The sequence below is a fragment of the Microtus oregoni genome, unplaced genomic scaffold, assembly GCF_018167655.1.
Source record: "Microtus oregoni isolate MIOR12 unplaced genomic scaffold, Mior012 000001F_ref0000356, whole genome shotgun sequence".
Classification (NCBI taxonomy): Eukaryota; Metazoa; Chordata; class Mammalia; order Rodentia; family Cricetidae; genus Microtus; species Microtus oregoni.
In genome coordinates, this window is record NW_024543060.1 from 8,521,213 (window position 1) to 8,543,417 (window position 22,205).

The following is a 22,205-nucleotide window of genomic DNA, read 5'->3' on the forward strand; positions in this document are numbered from 1 at the left end:
ACCCCAGAGTTCTCCAGAATAAGAATTTCATGAAACATGAGCTACCATCACTTTTCCTAATTTAAAATTCACTTACTTCTTGACATATGACACCTTCCTCAAATCTCTAGCTGTCTCTCAAAGTCATGACATTCTGAATTTATAGAAGGTGACCCAAGGTTGGTCATCTTCCCAACTAGATTTCAAGTTCCTCGGGTCAAGAATTGTTTGTCTTCTAGATTTCTTCACTTTTATCCACCCTGAAACACTGAACAGTGTTCTGCCTAAAAGGCATTGGAGAAACAACAATGCCATTGATGAACAAAAACTGGAATAAGTTAAACAGTGTGCACATTTAATCAATCAAAACGTAAAATTAACTAATTGAAACATGGAAATTCTTCCAATTTTTAACATATTTTCTGTGTCTTTATTCCTTCTAGTCCTTGTTATAGCAAACATCTCTGCTTTCTAGTAATTCTTTTATGCAAAGGATGGGTTTTAAGTCATCTAACAAGTCCACTCCCTGCACATAGACACACACATGCATGCGCACATTCACACACATAGACACACATAGACACACACATAGACACACACATGAATGCGCACATTCACACACATGTACACACACTCAGAGACAGACCTTATTTTTGGCTTGATTTGTGAGGACAGTGTTTGTTTTTGTTTGTTTGTTTGTTTGTTTTAGCTTCCATGAGACGTTTCAGGATTGAACCTGAAGCCGCTGGCTCTGTGTCTCTGCAAAACCATACTGCCCAAGTCTGCAGAATTGCCAAAAGCTCTCTCGCTTACCTTCTTGCAAACTATTCGAGATTTTATTGTTTAATCCTTTCGCCTCACCCCAGCCCTTAATGACCACCTTCCTACCCTGAGAAGTCCTCTCGTGGATCATTAACCTCCTTCACAACTCACAGACAAGCCTTCTCGTTACCTACACTCCACTTATAAGAAACTATGAGCGGCTACGCTGGGCACGGTTTGTAATTCCACTGTAATTTTCCCATTAAGTCTCCAGTTTATCAGTCTCCTCTCCTACACATTCTGGTCTTCCCCTACCCTTTCTTCCCAGTCCCCCCCCTTCCTGCCCCCCCCCCCCCCCCCCCCCGCCTCTTCCCCAACCCCCAGGAAGTGAACTGGTTTACCCAGCAGGCTTAGTCTTGCTTTGACCAGCTCATTGTTTCAACGTGATTATGGAGTGGCTGGTCTTGAATACACAGTTTATTAATTTTCAGGCATTTGCCATGTCCCTCTGTGGAGTGTGGTGTGAGTGAGTAAGTGTGTGTGTGCGCGCAGACAGTAACCAACACTCCTGGAGTTGGCAGGGCCCTTGGTGACTAAGTAGACAGTGTTGATGGGTGAACCAGTTAATGGAGTGCAGGCCGGCATGCGGGAAGCTGTGGGTTTGATCACCAGCGCCACACGGTGGCAAACTCCTGTCATTGCAGCATAAGAAAGATGGAGACAGCGAGACCAGGAGTTCAAGGTCACCCTTAGTTGTGCTGCGCGTTCCGACTGGGCTACAGGAGCCCTTGTTTCAAAATGTTATGTTCCCTGGGAATCATACCATTTTAGAGGTGTGTGGAATAAGACTTGAGAAGTGGAACAGCAAGGTAAAAGGACATGGCCAAGGTCAGAGGTTTAATAAATAGGAGAGCTGAGGGAACCGCTGGGAGCTAGAACCAGAGTACCGCTGTTCACTAGGCTCTTACACTCGCATACATCCTTCCGCCACAGTTTACACATACCCGTGAGAATTCACAGGTCACAGCAAAGAGTCAAAGGGGCACACTACAAGTGAACACACAAGCCAAAGACGATGTTGCGCTATTGCAGAGAACAGCCTACTAAAGTTAGAGGGCTGTTATAATTCAGTTCAGTTCCAATCCGCATCGCATCCCCGTATCAAGCACCCAACATCCATTTCCTCCTAGTGGTTCATTTAAAATAAATAAAATAAGATAAGATGAATTTCGCAAGTACCTTGAAGAGCTTGGCAAGTGATTTTTTTTCCTTTCAGTTTGATCAATACAGAGTTATCACTTCAGCGTGTGAAAATAGCTCTTCACACATCCCTGCACACACAGCACCCCCCCCCCCCACACACACACACATAAATCATTGGCAGCAGGTACTTTCAATTTGCTGGAAAATATTTCTAAGAAGTCAAAAAGCTCCAGCTGAATAAGCGTGCCTGCCTATTGGCTAAACGGACCCGTTGAAGGATCTGATTGGTCCCTGATCCTGAGGACCGATAAGACGGCTATAAAATCCCTGGGTGCAGCTCTTGAGCCCCCAGATTGCAAAAGCCAGAGGTGTAAGAAGCAGCAGCAGCAGCAGCAACAGCAGCAGCAGCAGCCAGCCAGCCAACCAGCCAACCAGCCAGCCACACACACACAAATTCTTCCTCAGATCCTCACCTAAGCTTTCAGTATATCCAGATCCGCATCTTCCCTCAAGCCGGGAGAGGGAAAGAGGAAAGGGGGGGAGGAAAAAAAAAGCCAACAACTTAGCGGAAACTTCTCAGAGAATGCTCCAAAACTCAGCAGTGATTCTGGTGCTGGTTATCAGTGCTGCTGCAACGCACGAGGTGGAACAGAATGACTCTGTGAGCCCCAGAAAATCCCGGGTGGCGGCTCAAAATTCAGGTAAGCCAGCAACCCCAGGACTGGTTTCTCCCCGAAAGAGCTGTCCTCATTTGCCTCTCGCACTTTTTGCATGTGTGTCCCTGACGGCTGATCTCGGTAATAAATGTGCTTCATGCCCGGTGGTAATGCACTGCCAGTGTAATCCAATAGCCTTAGGAAGTGGAGTTCCTTTGTTTAATAAATTGCATGCAACTAACGAAGAAGCTGGGCGCTCTGCTGAGGGTATTTCATTGCATAAGCCAGCCTGATTGCCTGAAATCTGGCACGTACCCTCTTGTTGGGGGGAGGGGGCGGGGAAAGGCTTAAATGTTGGCAAGCCTCACAGCTCCATACTCCACAAGCCGGTCTTAAGGTGATGCGCGGCTTACCTGCTGCGGTCCCTCTCCCTGCTCCTTTAAGACCTTGTAACTTGACTTCTCTACCTCTTCAGAGAGCACCCAGACAAGCCCCCCTCTGCACAATGATTTGTGGAACCATAGTTCTCAGATCTGAAGGAGAAAAAAAAAAAAAGAATCCAGGGCGGATTCGGAAAGAAGAAAGGGGGGAAAATTCTACACACCCCATGCCCTACAGGGCTGCCTGTCTCCTTTCTCGCTCTCACCGGCTCCATTCAATCACCCAAGCAGCCCATGGCCCCTAGAAGGAAGTGCATTTGTGAAAGAAGCAGTTCTTTCTCTGAGGGGAAGGTCTTACTTTCGGCCTGACTCCAGTACCAGTTAACTGTCTATGGCCCTGGCCTCCGGAGGCGAAGAGGCATTAGGACTCCCTCTGCCCCTTAACTTTTGCTCCCCGCTCACTTCTCTCCCCAGCTGTTGGCAGAGATGGGACCGCAGGTGTCAAAATGCTGCAGATGCTCCCCCCATGGAAGAGCGCAGGTCCCTGTTGAGAGGAGGCCTTTTGCCTCGCTTCCTTTTGTACTTAGTTGCTATAGCGATGCCGTGATTCACAATTCAAGCTTGCCTAAAACAATAGCAGTCCTAATGCATATTAAAACTGCTTAAAGCAAAGTTATAATTTGAACCCGTGGAAATATATAATTAGGGAAATGACTTGTAACATCCCAGAGGCTGCGGGAGGTGGAAGGGGGGCGGGGAAGCCTTAGCCTAACCAAACCACGCTTTTGATCTGGGAGGAGAATGCTACGGTATGAAGGCTACAGATCATTGCATGCCGAGCTGCCTGCCAGAACACCCCTCCTTCTGTGGGAGAGAAATTACTTTTATGGCAGATCTTCCCCAGAATGCAGAAAGCCTGGTGCAAGTTCTTTGCGGTTTTCCTCCAGCCTTGCATAGGGGATGCCTTGCACTTGTCTCTCCACACCTGTGTTTCTCCTTTTGGAAAAAGAAGTCTTTTTTAATATGAGAGATTATTCACACCTCGGAGCGATGGCTTGTGGTTGGGGGGCTGGGGTGGATACAAAGGCTCCGAGTCTCTTCTGCCGAAGCCATTGTGGGTTAGAAGCCCTCTTTGGGAAGGGTCTCCTTCCGTGTGAACTCAGCAAACCATTCCCTGCCATTTGGATGAAAATGCCCAATGCTTTTGACTCCAGACTGCATTTTTTTTTTAGAAGGCTGCTAGGTTCTCTGGTCCTCTCCGGACCCCCTCAGGATGAGCCTGACCTTCAGTCACTCACCACCTACATCCTACCCATGCCCTCAAGTTCCCAGTGTCAGTCTCTGATTCCTGTCACTACCAGAAGACACTGTGCACTCCAAGGTCTCTAACCTAACTTCTCTAGCCACCAAAATGAATAAAACGGTGAGACCCAGAAAGCATGCGCCTGAGGGGGAGTCATCCCCTCTGCTCTGATCCTTAGGAGCAGAAAGAGCCCATTCATCCCCTTTCTCATCAGTCCCACCACCACCACCACCACACTTTTCTTTAACTTGTTCTATCTAATGGGACCCAAGGTCAAAGTTCAAGGATAAATGCAGATGTTGGCCTCTACACCTACTGGCTCCTATCCAGAGCCCTTTGGCTTGACCCGGACTATTTCTGCTTGTCTTTTTCAGCTGAAGTGGTTCGCTGCCTCAACAGTGCCCTGCAGGTTGGCTGTGGGGCTTTTGCATGCCTGGAAAACTCCACATGTGACACAGATGGAATGTACGACATTTGTAAATCCTTCTTGTACAGTGCTGCTAAATTTGACACTCAGGTAAAGCAACGTTGACCTCTTCTGCTCCCGCTGACTGTTTGTCATTTAACAGGGTGCTCGGTGCTGTTCTTAGGAGCCTATCTTGTAGGGACAAAATAAAGCTGCTTCCCAGCCTCCTACTCAAAAGGCTCATCCCAGGGTGTAGACAGACAGACACACAGACATACAGAGAGAGAGAGAGAGAGAGAGAGAGAGAGAGAGAGAGAGAGAGATACCCACATACTTACATGTGGGAGAGGGGGCACAGTTTAGACCAGGAATACGGAGTTGACAGAGGCTGGCTTAAAACAGGAGGGATGACTAGCAGAAAAGCATTTCTGCTTTGAGAGGAAATAAAAATGTTCTCCTCTGAATCCACTAGCTTGCTGTCTGAAATTCTGAGTTACCAATCTTAATCCCAAGAACATAAACCTGATTCTGACCATCTTCACACCTCAGAACTGTTGACAATAGCTTCCTCCCATCTCATCTCTTTTCTCTGGAGCTGAAATGTTCAAGACAGTCCTAGGGAGAAGGTCTTTTTCTTTTTCTTTCTTTCTTTCTTTCTTTCTTTTTTTTTTTTTTTTTTTGGCTATTGGTCATGCTATTAAAACAAGTCCCCTTGCAGGTCCCTGTGTCATAGACCCTGACTGCTTCTAATAGGTCAAATGAACACTTATCTTCTTGTCCCTGCCAGGGAAAAGCATTTGTCAAAGAGAGCTTAAAATGCATCGCCAACGGGATCACCTCCAAGGTTTTCCTTGCCATCCGGAGGTGCTCCACCTTCCAGAGGATGATCGCCGAAGTGCAGGAAGAGTGCTACAGCAAGCTGAATGTCTGCAGCATCGCCAGGCGCAACCCAGAAGCTATCACTGAAGTCATCCAGCTGCCCAATCACTTCTCCAACAGGTACCCGGGGGGAGGGGAAGGGAGGGGTCCTCTTCTTCACAATCAGGGGCATGAATGGGGAGAGGCAAGCAAAGCCAGAGAAGACATTTTCTCCCCTCCAGTGTTAAAATCTTCCCCAGCTATCAGAGAGCTGGTTTGCAGGAACCCTGGGCAGGTGCATCTCTGTCCAATTCTTAACATAGCCTAAAGCCAACAAGGAAGCCTCTGGAAAACACTGTTTGAGACACCAGGTTTGGCTGAAACCATGACAGTCAAACAGAAATAGGCCGATAAACCCACCCCAGGTCAAATGTCAGAATGCAGACGTTTTTATCAAATCTATTTGTATTTCAAGTCAGTCCCAAACCCAGATTTATCAGTGGCTAATCCAGAACAAGTCATCTCATTTCCCCAGAACTTGCAGTTTTCTCTATGAAAAGTGAAATGTCTTCAGGGAAACATTCCCATGTCCTCTTCAAAGCCTTATACCACCCCAACCCTCCAGCCCAAGAGTCCCCAGAAGGAAGAGGTGGGAGCTACCCAGCTCACATTCATATCGAGGGTGACCCAAAGTCATTGGGTTTACACCATCTGAGCTCCAGGTCTTGCTGGGTCTTTGACTTTGAAGTTGTTGCCAGACAGGAATGATGCATAAGAGACCCGATATCCTGGTCCAGTATGGGTATCTTGGAAAGATGGCTAGCAAGAAATGAGGGGTGGACAGGGACAGAGAGAAACAGTAGTAGTGCAAGCCAGTGGAGGATAACTGTGGATCCCTGAAGCCAAATCCTATGAGTGGATGAAACCGTAAGATTCTGTGACTCTCCCACCCAGTCTTGATGCATTCACAAGGAATGGTTCTGCTACTCTGGTCTCCTAGGAGTCATCACACTCTTAATCTGGTAGATTTCCCAGCCAAATGGCCCTATCCTTTCTGAGAATAACAACAGTCAAGTTCTATCAGAGGCTTTGCCCTTAACATGATACTTCTGTCACATTTAGGAGCCATTCTAAATCACAGGTTCATGGCCTACAGGACCACAAGTCATTTTAGAGAAATCTCCCATGCAGCCCTTGATGACAACTCTTCCAGAGTTCTTACTGATTTTCTCAGAACAGGGGGGAGCAACTCTATTTTCCTCAAATAGCCTGTCTCTCTAGATCAACCTTGGTTTTTAAAATTCTCCTAGAAAGATTTTTGTTGAAGGAGGAAAGGGTTAAAGCTTGGCCACTTGTTAGAGATTAACCCTTTGCAATGGGGAAAGAAACGAAGAGTTCTTGGTAGGACAATGGCTAGGGACGAAGTATGTAGCTGTGTACCCTTGCTAAAGGAGGCATATTGGCAAACTCATCAGCACAAGTTTGGATTGTTGGCGGGGGACCAATTTCAAAGCTATACTGAGCCGGCTATTTCAATCAAAGAGGCATTTTCCCTTGTGGAAAGGGATTCACCGTAGAAAGGAAGCCTTGGTGTTTGGACCAAAGATTCCCATCACCCCAGAGGAAACTTGGGAAAGGTATCCTTAGCCAGACCATTATTCTTTTTACAAAGTGCCTTGTTTGCACCGCCTTCAGAAAATGGTCCAGGCACCATCTCCTTATCTCCTCTCATTCACGTTCAGTAGAAAAGGTCAATGGGGAAAGGGTGGCACACTCAAACACCAGACTCTCTCATGCAGCTCTTACCTTTTTCCAAGTATTTCACGTCGATGTTCAGGACTGGAACGATTTCCGTTCCAGGAGGGGCTTGATCTGCTTGCTCGGTCTCAGCTCCTCGCCCGCCCGAAACATCCTGCTTTCCCAGCCTCCGTCCCAACATAGACACACGCACAGTTCCTGCCACTTGGCAAGGGACTGCTACGGGAAGTAGTTACAGGTTCATTCCACCTTCCTGTGATTTGTCTAGCGTGCGATTTAGGTCTGGGAGAATCCAAAACCTGCCAGTGGACTGGAAGGCAGAGCAGGACGTGGTAGAGGTTCATCCAGAGGGAGAAGGTAGCGGGGAGAGTCTGCCTGCCTCCATTTGCAACCCCGACCTTCCGTCTTGAGGGCAGCAGGGAGCGCGGAAGAGATGGGCAAGACACTGCGAGGCTTGGGAACCAATGAGCCCAGCACAGCCCCAGAGTGGGAAAACTGACAAAGCGCCCAACTCTCTAGGGCATGGATAGGGAACAGGAAACAGAAGAATAATATTGATCAAGGGAAACAAAAGACTATTTATAAACGCTCACACAGAACGTTCCGAGGCAGAATCTGTGTATTTGGGAAACATGGCTGAAACTGTAGCTATGGAGAATATCTGATCTTTTTCTTTACCAGGGGAGTGGGGTGGGGTTGCCGAGGATAGACTCTGCAAAACAAGAAGAAAGATATGTGCTTTGTAAAAGGTGCTTCTAGGCTGTGAGACCAGAAGTCTTCATTTGGCTACCCCATTGCAATGAGTAGCCTCATGCCATAAAGGTTGTCAGGCTAAAGAACAGAATCATCCCAACTCCCCCTGCAGAGGAAGGAGCTTCTGCTGGGTTATACTGTTTTCTTAGCTTGGAAAAGAAAAATGTACATTGGATCCTTAGAAACAAAATACCATAGCAGAGGGTGACAGTTATCCAGACTCTACTGCCCCTCCATCTGAAGGGGACAGTTATCCAGACCCCACTGCCCCCGTCTAACTGACTGAAGACACTCTGTCCTGTGAGACAAGCAACCTGAAGGTCTCACAGCTTGTGAGTCACCAAATAGGGTCCAGAATTCACATGGCCTCGAGCCAAGCTATTTTGATTTCTACTTCAAAAAAAAAAAAAAGCAGCCAGAAAAACCCTGCAAGAAGTCCTTGCAACCCAAAAATAGAATACCATGAATAGCTAAATCTACATACACCATGGTATTCAGTAAGGAATTCTGTATGTGCTCTCTCCTAAATGAAAAGACACATCCCTCTTCACAGCTAGAGTAACTATGTGTCCTTAGTATAAAAGGGTGCTCAATAAATATATGACAATTGCTAAGTCAACTTTTGCTGGAGGCACAACCTCTCAGAGCATCTGTGTTGCTTAGCAACGTGTAGCAAAGGTCTTCTCACTGGCCTGCACAGTCCAGAGTTAAGTGCCGCATTCCAGTCGCATTGGAGACAACCGGGTTAGCTGTACCGATATCAGGCACTCTGGCATGGGTTTCAGCCTTTGAGGAGCTCCTAATAGGACCATGTAGAATTTCCTGTTTTAAGATGTTTTCTTAGCCTACTCCACTGAGTGATCAGAGCCCCCTCAGGGAAGCAGAAGAGTGGGCAGGCTGACAGGGGTCATTGCCAAGAAAACCCAAGAGTGGGTACCCTGGTTAGTCCATCAGAGAAGGCAACACCAAAGCTGCAGGTTACCCAGACAAATTGAATCTCTTTAAGGGGTTTAGACTTCTCCATCCAGACAAAAACTTCTAGTTCTGTCAAAGGAGGAACTTTTTTTATTCTTTTTGTTTCTAAAGAGAAATGACATTGTTCAGCCTGTTTTGGGACACACGTGTCATGAAGAGGTCTCTCTAGATGTGAAAAGGTTAACTTCTCTGAGTTTGGGCACTCTCTCCTCTAAGAACTAACTGCCCTCTAAAATAGGCCCCAGGATGTAGGGGAGCTAATTCCTGGTAGATGCCCAGAGAAGAATGAGGATATAGATGGCTGAAGGTATTGGGGCACAATTGTTGGGGTTCTTTTTCTCAGTTTTTCCAAAACTACTTTTCTCCCCATTTCTCCATCCAAGGACGTTCAGCTTGACTCATGTGCTTTGTGATTCCAAAGGGTTGGAAAAAGCTCCTCTGAGCCAGAGAAGCCCAATTTCACTCACAGCTGGATATAATTGTCCCTGAAAGGGTAGCTGTAGCCAGGACAATGGGCAAGCCAGACACTGTCCTCTCTCTCCATCCCCAGCTTGACCCTCCCACCCAGAGAAGGGTGACCATTATCCTTGATTACTCACGATCTACCCTCTTCATTGTCCAGCATTCCAATGACCTCTCTAGGGGGTCAAGTTATTCCAGCAAGATGCTTGCTCCTATGCTAGGGGGGGTTGAGTTAAAAATAAACAGAATTTTCCCGCCTGGATGATCCTGTGGCCCCAGTGACACCCTGACCACTCCTAGAAAAGGGTCTTGCCACATCAGGACAGCAGGTCACGGTCACCAGGGGAGTCTCCTGTCAGTGACCACAGAGCTAATAGGTTTGCACAACCACTGAGTCAGATGTGTCCCGTCAGTTTAGAAACTCTATGAGCTGTTTTGAATATAGACGGCTCCGTCTTTTCAAAGCTATAACACTTGGCAGCACTGTTTGACATTCAGGGAATTGTTGCATACGTGACAGTCACTTATACCAAACACAGAGGTCTTGTCATTAGGAATTTTGTTTGTTTGCTTACAAATCTACCTGACCAAGAGACCAGTTTTCTTCAGGAAGCTGAGAATTTCTTTTGTACAACAGAAGAATATTTTTATGTTCTTTCCATTGATGTTAAAGTTCAACAGATATATTGAGAAAATATTTCAGTATAGATATAATAGCATAGGGGCAGACAGTAAGACCCAAGAGAAGATCAGTGTTATACATACAGAGCAAAGGTGGATGTGTTCTTCTCAGGCAAGAGAGTAACCATGTTATTTAAGTTCTGTTTCCTTGGGGGGGGGATATAAAATTCAACAGTGAATTATTGAGCAGACAATATAGCCTGATGATACTCAGCCGCTTGGATACAAAGAATAAGGACATCCTCCCTGCCCTTGAGACATTTTCAAAATCAAGCCAGGGAAAAATGAATAGTCATAATGCCATCAAATGTCTCTGCTTGAGGGGATAACTAAAGCCCGTGAGGCATCCAAAGAAGGAAAAGGTCACAAAAGTCTGAACCATGTTAGAGGGTTTCATGGGCTTCCAGAGCAGGAACCTCTGAGGGGCATTAATCTTTCCGTTTAAGCACCCTTGCTACCTAGTGTTTGGCTGCAGAAGGCCCCTCTAAGCCTTTGAAGGAAGCCTCAAAACAGTCATTCAGCCAACAGCCTTTTCAGGACTTGCTGAGTGGGTGTAAGGAAAGTTGACTTCACAGGGAAATGCATGGCTTTAGACCAAAGCGCAGTTAGAAAGCGCGTTCATGTGCACATACTCTTGAGCACACGCACCAGGGCGAAGGGAAGCTGCAAAAAGATATCCAATTCACTGTCAGTTCCTGGGCAGTGATGCGGTACGAGCACAAGCTTTGAGTTTCAGACCCACCATACATGGGTACAGTACAGTGGGCGTGACTAAGTCGGCTTCTGACATTCATTCATTGTATGATGCTGAGCGGACATCCTAATTTCTCCCCTACACAATGAGAGCGTTTTGTGTTGCCCCATTTATCCCTAAGAGTCTTTGTCTTCCAGAATTCCAGACATTACAATCACCCTACTTCTGGTCAGTTTCATCTATGTCTCTTGAAGGGTAAACCTGGAGATGGACTTTCTAGGGTGGTATGGTAAAGCCATAAGAGCTCAGAGGGAAAGGAAAGTCACCTTCAGCTTTGAACAGTTTGAGCACTGACGTCAGAACCTTGTCCTTCCTTGGGATTCCCTAATAAGCATTCTCCCACTGCAGATATTACAACAGACTTGTCCGAAGCCTTCTGGAGTGTGATGAAGATACAGTCCGCACTATCAGAGACAGCCTGATGGAGAAAATTGGGCCCAACATGGCTAGCCTCTTCCACATCCTGCAGACAGACCACTGTGCCCAGACACACCCCAGAGCTGACTTCAACAGGAGGCGCACAAATGAGCCACAGAAGCTGAAAGTCCTCCTCAGGAACCTTCGAGGTGAGGGGGACTCTCCCTCACACATCAAACGCACCTCCCATGAGAGTGCGTAAGCAGGGGGAGGTATCCGCAGCCTCGACGAATAGCGTTTTAGGGGTGTTGATACACCAACTTTGAGTGTACTGTGCCTGGTTTGATTTTTTTTAAGTAATCTCTATTTTCTATCCCCCCTTTAAAGAAAATTGCATGAAACTAGGCTTCCGTAATCAATATCCCAACATTCTGCAATGATAGCACTATTATCAACAGAATATGTGTGATCATTCATCCTCTCCTTGAGAGACTGTAGTCTCTTTTATTCCCTTTTCTCTATGAATTCTTTTCCCAGATCCCTACCAATTGCTCCTCAAACACAAAATGTTCATGTAACTTCCCAGTCATTGTAATCTGACGACGTAGAACCCTTTAGAATGATCACCCAGTAGAGTTAGCCAATACAAAACAACTTTATTTAAATGCATGTCTTAAATGCTCATAAATATGTTGAATAGAATTCGTGTTATGAATCTGTGCTGGCCATGGACGAATATGAATGTCACGTTTGAATTCTTGATCTCTAGCGAGTCTTATGGTCTCTATCCTCCAATGCCTAATTTCCTTTCTGACATATTTACCAAATTGCTCAAGCCTGGTTCTCCCACCAGACTTTGAGCCAGCATCTTCTTGCATCTAGTGAAAAAACAGAAAGCTAACATCTTTATGTACTGTAACTGCTCAGAGCTTTAAAAGTATCTTTAACAATTGTCTTAAAAACAGAGAATCTTAAGGTCTAACTGTGGAATTATAAATAGCTGGAAACTAATGTACTGTACATAAATTCCAGAGGACTCTGCTTAACTAAGCAGTCTATAAGAACTTTATCGCATATAGATTTAGTTTTGTACCTTAGCTTTATTTTCCTTTTCCTGGGAATGAAATAACTATCTCACTTCCAGATATCCGCGTTCATGCTCCTTGTGGCCTTTTTTATAACTAAGGGGGTAGAAGTAGTTTTAACTCAACATCAGAACTTCAGATGGGCCTATACGAGATAGGAAAACCCAACAGGTTATCTGAAGGACCCCAGGTAAAATGTCAATCTCCCAGCCCACCTCAACCCAGAGGCTACATTTGACTTAGGTGTATCCTGAAACAGTTCTGTCACATCCAACTGGGAATTAGAGGACTCAAAAAGATCACCCCTTTGGGCTTGGACACTGAGTGTGACAAGACCTACTGTCCCCTTGGAAGTGGCAGTTCTTGGCTCATCACCTTCCATCAGTGCCTGGCACTCTGGTCAGTGATGGTGTGGGAGATTCTAAGCCAATCAGGAATGAGTCGATCGGCCTTTGGGTCTTCAGTCTGGGGAACTTGGGCTTGACGGGGTGTAAATAACCCTGGGATGTCCCGCCTTAATAGACTCCTCTTACATTGTCCTGTAACACGCTGCTTGCCAAAGTAGTCCTGGCAGCTGGACCATCTCTGTAGGATCTTTAAAGGAAAAAAAAAAGAAAAAAGAAAAAAAAAGAAAAAATATAGAGAGAATGAAGGAGGGTGTAAGAGCTGGTGGTTTGATCATTTCCGCTGTGATGTTTACAAGATGGCAGCCACCAAAGCCAAATGATTAACCTGTCTACGAACAACAGTAGTTTCTCAGGGTCATTGTCCTTGAACCCAACAGCCCCTTATGAGTGTCACTGCTCACCAAAGGTCAATGCCGAGAGAGGAAGCGGAAGGGGCTGCTCCAAAGTCACTTGGGTAGAAACTATTGGTGCTTGACTCTCACTAGGCTACACCGCAGAGTTGACCAAATTGAGTGATAGGGACCCTGGTGGGAGGAGGGAGGGCACCTCTCCAGGGAAATAAAAAGCAATACAACTTTACCACAAAGCCTTTAAAACCAGAAACAAAGTGCTCAAGGACCAAGATCAGTGCAGCAGGCAGTCGTGCGCAGCCGCGGCCCGCAGCCGAAGCGGTGCAAACGCTGCTGCCTCCGTTCCCACACAGCCTCTAAGCGTGCTGACATCAGATTGTTAAGGGCATTTTTATACTCAGAACTGTCCCAACCCCAGGTCCCAAGCAAATGGACACTGCCTTAGCCTCTTGGAAATCAGGTAGCACATACTCTAAGCTAGATTCACCCCTCTCCCCCACTTCCCGCCCCAGGCAAGGCTGACTTCTTTGAACCAGAAAAGCTAACCAAGTGTGTGTGTTGTGCATTTTGCAAACCCACTAAGCCAGAACCCCAAAGTGGCAAGTAGCTTATGAGAATTCCTAGTAAATTTCTCTCTTACTTTAGTTCGGTAGATATTCTTTCTCTCTTCTCTCTTTCTCCTCTGTTCTCTTTTTTTATTATTATTATTGGTTTTTGGTTTTTTTGTTTTGTTTTCTTTTGTTTTTTGCTGCGACTTCTTCAAACCGTGGTATAGCCTCTTTTCTCCCGCAGTGATATTGGTATATGTGTCAACAAGACATATATCTACCACACACGTGGAAAGAAGCAGTTCTCACAATGTTGCTAGGTGTTTGCTTCCTTTTCTCCCTCCCCTGACCCCTCCACCTCCTCCTTGAACTTCCAAAGCTTTGTCTCATGTTTGCTGCAGAGTGATTCGGGGGCTGACCTAGACCAGTTTGCATGATCTCCTCTCTCGTGATTTGGTTGCACTTTAGAACATTTTTGTGCCGTTATATTTGCATTATGTATTTATAATTTAAGTGATATTTAGGTTTTTGGCTGAGTACTGGAATAAACAGTGAGCATATCTGGTATATGTCATTATTTATTGTTAAATTACATTTTTAAGCTCCATGTGCATATAAAAGTTATGAAACATATCATGGTAATGACAGATGCAAGTTATTTTATTTGCTTATTTTTATAATTAAAGATGCCATAGCATAATTTGAAGACTTTGGTGAATTCCTTCTACAATAATAATAATAATAAAGTGTTACGTTTTATTTGTTTTTTCCTTCCACGTCTTTCATTGTTATTCATTAAAAACATCTTGGGCCAGTAAGATGGCTCAGTGCATAAAGTACTTGTGGCCTCACAAACCTGATGACCTGAGTTCAATCCCCAGAATCCATGAAATATAGAAAGAAAGAATAGACCTCCAAAAGTAGTCTTCCAACATCTACATAGGCTGCATGCACACACACACACATGCACACACACACACATGCATGTATAATAACAACAACTATTTCTTTTTTAAAACCTCATGTATAACAACTATGTCTTTTTTAAAACTTCTTGAATGAGAATTTCTAAGTACAAAGTCACTGTCCCATTCATTTTCTCTCGTCACTAATTACGGGTCAATCTGACCATAAATGCAGTTTAAATCAGCATTTGCTAAATGTCTTTACACTCATTCAGTGGCTCCCCTTGCCCTCATGATAAAATTGAAACCTGGGAGCTGGAGAAATGGCTCAGACAGTAAAGGGCTTGCCACACAAACATGAAAACCTAAGCTCAGTTCCCAGATACTCCTGTAAAAATGCTGGGTATGGCAGTGTGTGCCTGTACTTAAACACTGGTGAAGTAAAGACAAGAGGACCCTTGGAGTTCACTAGCCAGCCAGCATGCTTAGCTGAATTAGAGGGCATCAGGTCCATGAGAGGCCATGTCTCAAAAAACAGTAGAAAGTGATTAAGGAAGGAACCAACAGAATCTACCTCTGGCTCACACAGATACATGAACACGTACACATGAAAACAAACAAACTAACTAACTAAACCCAAACTCCTTCTAAGTCTGGAAGAAGTGCTGGGGTCTGTAACTACTACTAGGCCATCCATACTTATAGATCAGTATCCTCTGCATGGCAGTAAGGCCCAGCACAGCAGGGAGATCCTCCATCTTCCTTCCTGGGGTCTATGCCATTCACACTTCCTCTCTGCAGAGCCTGGGAGAACCTGGGTGACAGGTGTATCCCCAACATTAGAATAGCACCTTTGTTGTTAGAAATAAAGAGTTTCGAGAGCAGCAGAAGAGAGGTGCAGACAGTTGCATCAGGTCAAGGAAGCAAGGAAAGCCAATAGTTCCGCTACCAGCATTCAGATGGTTGTGATTGAAGTGCTGGCTCTGTCCCTTACCAACTGCATGGTGTCAGATGAGTTATTATGCTCAGAGACCATCAGTTTCTTCCCCTGTCCTGTGACGGTGATTCCATGGAACTGCTGTGCAGCATTAAGTGGCCTGCTTACTGCAGTTCCACAAAGTTGACTCTGAGAGTCCTCTATGGCCATCTTGAGCAGAGCGAAGCAGAGCTAGCACACCATCTCAGAAACTTCCAAAGGATTCACAAGCGCATGGCAGGCAGCCCGGGTCTTGTCAGAGGGTTTGTGTTCAGTCATGGGAAGAGGAGGACTTTGGTGACAGAATTTTTTTTCAGTGGGGATCTTAGATCATTATCAATAAATGAATTCTCCTTATGGTTTAAAATCACATGAAGATATTTTCCCAATCATTTCTCACCCTGAACTGTGTTGTCCCCATGTCCAGAGGTTCACAGCATAGTGAACCTACAAAGTAATGTGTTGTATTGGCCATAGAAACAGTGACCATTTTGATTTTTCCTCTTCAGCCTTCTCTCAATATTTGTTTGTAGAAAGGCTGTATTGTAGGCTGCAGTTTAAAGAACTTAGGCCTGGAATTTCTACAGTTGAGTTCAAATCCAATTCCTTCCCACTGTCTCTGTGACTTGGTACCAAAGTTCTGGACTCTTTTTTACATCAGTTTGTGTGTTTATAGGATTATTCCTATATGAAGAATCAAGTAATAGGTCCCACCTACAAAATTAAATATGTTGTACATGAAGCACTTAAAACTGGCATAGAGTAAGTGCCCTCCAAATGCTATGAATTAATCATCCCTTAAACGTTAACTATCACCACTTATATCCAGGCCATCATCACCATTTAGGGTCTGCTCCCACCCCAACGTGAGTCTTGGTACCCTATTGGATGAAGGAATATTTTTCTTACTTTTTTTTTCTTTCGTGGATCCCTCCTCATTACTGTTAAATCAAGATTTTATGAATTCAAATTATGAACTATGACAACCCTCAAAAGTAGCAAAGTATAAAATGATAAATGTATCTCTCTCACCCCCAAGCAGATTACACTGTGCCTCCCCAAGACCAGTCACACTTTAACAACCATTACTCCAAGCCATTGTTAAAAGCCATGGCTGTAAAGGGTAGAATTTTTTGTGTTATTGAAACATTTGGGTGGAGGGCTGGGGAGATAAGTCTACTCTTTTGTGAGGACGTGAATTTGAACCCTTGAGATCCACATAAAAGCTGAACACTGCAACCACTCCAACTAAAAGGTGGGAGGTGGAGACAGGAGGATTCTCCAAAGCTTGAGGGTCAGCTAACTTGATGCACGTCACAGCTATGAACAACAAAGAGCACCTGCCTCGAACAAGGTGGAAGGGGGTGGCTGATACCCAAGGTTGGCCTTCAACATCTGTATACATGAATGCAGAAAGATAACAGAGGATTAAAAAATGAATTTAAACAAAAATGTTCTTATCAGCATTTCCAAAGAGAAGTTCCAAAGATCATGAAATGATCTGTAGGTCCGTGGGGTGAGAGAAAGAGCAAAACTCAGGTCGTTCTTCCTAACAAGTCAACAACGCATGGGTCATAAAGAGCCATCAGCAGGGATCCTGTATTGGTATTTCTTGAAATTATTGTTCATGCCAGCCTTGGGGGATCATGATAAAATGATAGAGGAGTGTCTGAGTGGGCGTGAAAGCCACATCGCTAGCACTCCCCTAGTGATACCCATTGTATTGCATCTAAGAGTAAGCTGAGTAGTGGGGTCACAGCCTTAGCCATGAATTACAGTGAACTCTGAAGTCCAATGTCCTCCTCCATAGAGTCATGACAAGGATGCTATCTTGATTCACGTTTGATCATGTCCATTCCTCACCCTAATAGCTCCCCATGGCTTCAAAGACAACAATCAAGTGTGTTGTTATCGAGTGTACACCCTTTGAAACACAAACTCATTTTCTCAGAATGTGCTTAATACGTTATTGGCTGGATTCCCTCAAAGACACTAGGATACATCTCCCTTGTTACTTTTGCACATTGTCTTCATATACATTACCATTGCTTTTAATTTACAGTCTTCCCTTAACCTCATCATTCACCAAAGCCATGGAACAACCCCCCCCCCAAGGAAGCTTTCTCCAATATAGCCACATATATCATCCTTGTATTATTGATGCTCAACACAAAGCCAACATGCACTAACCATTCTTGAGAAGAGATGGAAAGAATTTTCCTATCTTCCACCACCAATTAACCCATCAGATACAACTGCCATCAGAGGGGATGGGGGACACCAGGAGAACACTGTTGTTGGAATTTTAATTGGGCCTCCAGCAAGCTTCCAAATAAAGTCATAGAGACATTATTAATTATGAATGCTCAGCCTTAGTTTAGGCTAGCCCACTACCTCTTTTAACTTAATTTAACCTGTTCCTATTCGTCTACAATTTGCCTTGGGGCTTTTTACCTCTCATTCTGTAGTCCTGCTTTTCTATCTCCTCTGTATCTGGCTAATTTGCCCATAGCATCTCTTTTTTGCTCTTCTCTAAGCCTAAAATTCCTCCTACTACTTACTCTCCCTGCCTGGAAGTATCCACCTATACCTCCTCCCTCCTGTTGGCCATTAAGCTTTTTATTAGAACAATCAGGTGCCTTAGGCAGACAAGGAAAACAGCAACACATCTTTACATAATTAAACAAAGGCAACACATCTTTACATAGTTGAACAAATATTTTGCAACATAAACAGAAGTAACACATCCTTAGGTCGTTAAACAAATGCAACACATTTTTGCAGAGTTAAGTATTTCTCAGCAGAACACAACTAAGCAGGGCTGATATGAGCTCACAGAGACTGAAGGGGGAAGCACAGTGCCCGCAAGAGGGTTGCACCAGATCCTTTGCATGTATGCTGTAACTGTTATCTTGGTGTTTATGTGGGGCTCCTAACTGTTGGAGCAGGTGTGTCTCTGACTCTTCTGCCTGCTCTTAGGACTCTTTCCTCCTAATGGGTTGCCTTGCCCAGCCTAACATGAGGACTTTTGCCTTATCTTATTATATCTTCATTATGTCATGTTTGATTAGTATCTCTTGGAGGCCTGCTCTTTTCAAAAGGGAAATAGAGAGGGTGTAGATCTGGGGAAGGGGAAGCTGGCAACTTTGGTTGGGATGTACTACGGGAGAGAAGAATCTATTTTCAATTAATATATATACATCTGTGTGTGTGTGTGTGTGTGTGTGTGTGTGTGTGTGTGTGTGTATATACAAGTGAATGACTGCCTTAGCATGATGGAGTGTGTTGGGACTGGTGGGTGCATTGCCATAGTGAGTAGAAAAATAGAATTCTATCTATCAGTTTCCTAAAAGTAATCGCAAGCACTCAAGTCTGCCAGCCTGTGACAACAATGCATTACTTTGTTTCTTTCTGACACCACCTGTTAGAAGAGTACAGCTGTTGTTATTAATACTTTCTTCTGATGGTCTGAGCAATAAATGACTCTTAAACAGGTCTCCATATTGCTAAATCTACACAGCTTTGCATACTAGAAAGTGGGGACCCAGAGACAATGCGACCATTTGTGTGTCAAGCAAATCTTGCTTCCTTGAAGCCCTGGTTACTATGTAATGCAGTCGCAATCATAACACTGCTGAATTCATGACTTATGCCCAAGCTCTGCTATGAATTGTGTCTTCTTTCTGCACTTTTACTTTTTTCTTCCAAGAAAGAGCCAGGGGTCCGGGTGAGATGTCACCTAGTCCCACCCCATTATTCTACTTCAAACTTTAAAGAGTAATGGCTATCACTGTAATTTTTGCAAAACCCTACCTGAAGCCCAATTGTCTAGGCCAATATCTACGCGTTTGGAAAGTCCCATGCCCAGTGGCCAACATGTGGTATACTGGACCAAACACTCATTAATTCTGATCCCTGTCTGTCAGTGAAATATGTCTTGTTTCCCCTCTGTTCCTAAGGGGTTTGCGGCGTCCAATGAGGATAGAATGGTAGTCTCAACTCTTAACACAATTAAACCGCACTGCAGGTGTCCTTTGCTGCAGGAAATCCAGAAACAACATATGTCCCACAAGACACTGTCAGTGTTTCCAACATGTGGTCAAAATCCTGGAGCCAGTTCTAAAGATGGCTTGGGATTTCTTGGAAACACGAGCCCCCCAGGCCACAGCTCCCTCTCCCTCCTGCTGTGCTCCTGTCCTTCACTCCAATCCAAGCAGAGAATGCTAGGACCAGTGCTCTAGGAAACTGTCTACCTCCGTTCCCGCCACACCTCCTGTGCAAACAGGAGCCTCTCCACATTCAGGCTCAGCCATCTGCACTTCCCCCACCTGGTTTCCTAGTAGCCCTCACCGAGGCGGCACTCTCCCACTCTTGGCCTCCTTCCAGAACTTGCCCATTCCGGGGTCAACAAACTCTACTACGGCTGTCTCTGCATGCACAAAGAAAGGGTTTGGGTAGTCCTTTTATTTACAACAGTGTAGCATGTGTTCATGGCCTGTGCCCGTCCTCTCTTATCTAGAAGAATTACGATACCTAAAATGCAACATAAATTACATATGTAAAAAAAAAATAAATAAATTGCATGTGTCAACAGTTGTCACACTGTATGAGGTAGGAAATAAAGACCAAAAAATAAAAATGTCTAGCATTCAGAACAGAACTATTTTTCTTATAGGAATATTTTTAATTTGTGGTTGGTTGAATCTATGGTTATGGAAGGCAAGGATATAGGGAGCCAGTGGGACATCTTCAGTCTCTCCTTTTATCTTCTCCCCATTTTCTGTCCTACCTAAAACCCAGTACCTCAAAGAACACTTCCCCCAAATGGCAACTTATTTTACCTAATGTCAAACCTGTTAGATATTCAGCAGCAGCCGCACCTCCCTCTGTCAGCCTGTGTCATTTGCATGGCATACATGAATGACAAATGCTCTACAGACATCCTCCTAGGCTCCATCAGTATCCGTACATACAGTCATTCACAGATCCTGCATCAGTACCCACACACATAGCCGTTCACAGAGCCTCTATCAGTACCCACACACACAGCCATGACCGCAGCCTCCACCACTACCCATGTCCACAGCCATGTCCGCAGCCTCCATCAGTACCCACACACATAGCCATTCACAGATCCTGCATCAGTACCCACACACATAGCCATTCACAGATCCTGCATCAGTACCCACACACACAGCCGTTCACAGAGCCTACATTAGTGACCTACAGCCTGTAATGAGGTATCCACATAATGTGCTCACACACACACTCAAACATGGACACACACAAAAGTGTGTGCCTATTTTCTTCTCTTTCTCTTTCCTACCCACCCTTAAGAACCTGACATCTAAACTGTAATGTTTATCAGCTAAGTTTTAAAAAACAAGCAAAAAAAAAAAAAGAAATGTGGTGGCTAAACCCAAAAGAGGCTTTGTATCTCATCTTATTTGATTGAGCTGTCACTTGACACCAACATTCATGTTTTCCTCTACAAAAGACTCTCCATGACAACTGTTATCTCTACATGGTGCGTCTCCATCTTCACTACCCTTTCCTATTTCTTAGAAACTGGACTCCTCAGCTTTCTGTCCTGACCTCTCCTTTCTTCTCATTTTTGCATGTGTTTCTTTGATATTATCGTCTAATTCCATATTTCAGTTGCCATTTATATGCTACTGATTTTGAGTTTCTGTATTTTCCTTGAGACTTTATTAGACTTCAGACCGACTTATTGAACCTGATGGGGGATAGGCATTCTGATGCATGACAGCCACCACGATCTTAGCTTGTCCAAGGATGGACTCTGCAGAGGCCCTCACTTCTCGTCACCAAGCAGCAACGCTATGCACTGCCTTTGACTCCCCGCACCTTCCTCCCCTCAGCAAATGATACCCATTAGCTTCTTCCCACTAGTTATCATCTGGATCCATTTGCTCATGTCCACATTGACACTGTCTTGATTTAGATCCTACCCTCATGAGCCACAAAACTCCTTTCTCAGATTCCAGGAACATGACACTCCCAACGCCAAATCCATTCCCCACCTTCAAGCCACCAGATTCTTTACAGAAAGCCCTTCTGATTTGGTCACTCTTCTACTGAAAAAAACATCCGTGGTGACTAAAATATCAGAAGAAAGACTCATACCCTGTTGCAGATATCATGTCATGGAAAGTTACATGCCATTCTGAGGTTGGGTTTGAGGGGGTTTCTTTCAATATTTTTGCAAGGCACTATAGCTTTGTAACAAGACAAAGGTAAAACGTTGAAAAGTCACAGACAAAAGGCAGGCCTTCAGGGACTGCAGGGATGGACCAGCAAATCAGAGCACTTGCTGTTCTTACAGAGGACTGGAGTTCAGATCCCAGCCCCCATCTGTAACTCTAGGCCCAGGACAACTGACACTCTCTTCTCCACGGGTACCAGGCATGCGGTACTCAGATAAACCTGAAAACAAACACTTAGACACATAAAATAAAATAGATAAATCTTCAAAAAATGTAAACAGGTCTTCAAATATCAGTCAGTTTTTACTATAAAATGACTAGTTTGACCTTTAAGGATCTGAAACACTGATAAAAATGCTCTTCCTATGAATGCATATCAAAAATCTCAAAGAGGTAGCAATCTGGCCCTATTTTACTAGT

The 22,205-nt window shown here is 44.7% G+C and overlaps 1 protein-coding gene across 1 annotated transcript; it reads left to right on the plus strand.

Annotated features, from left to right (window-relative positions):
* Window positions 1-2,329: 2,329 nt before the first annotated feature.
* On the plus strand, window positions 2,330-12,070 carry Stc1 (stanniocalcin 1). Its single transcript, XM_041674596.1, has 4 exons — window positions 2,330-2,645; window positions 4,658-4,800; window positions 5,477-5,688; window positions 11,279-12,070. The coding sequence occupies exons 1-4, from the start codon at window positions 2,528-2,530 to the stop codon at window positions 11,547-11,549; spliced, it is 744 nt and encodes a 247-aa protein (XP_041530530.1). The 5' UTR covers window positions 2,330-2,527; the 3' UTR covers window positions 11,550-12,070.
* The last annotated feature ends 10,135 nt before the right edge of the window (window positions 12,071-22,205 follow it).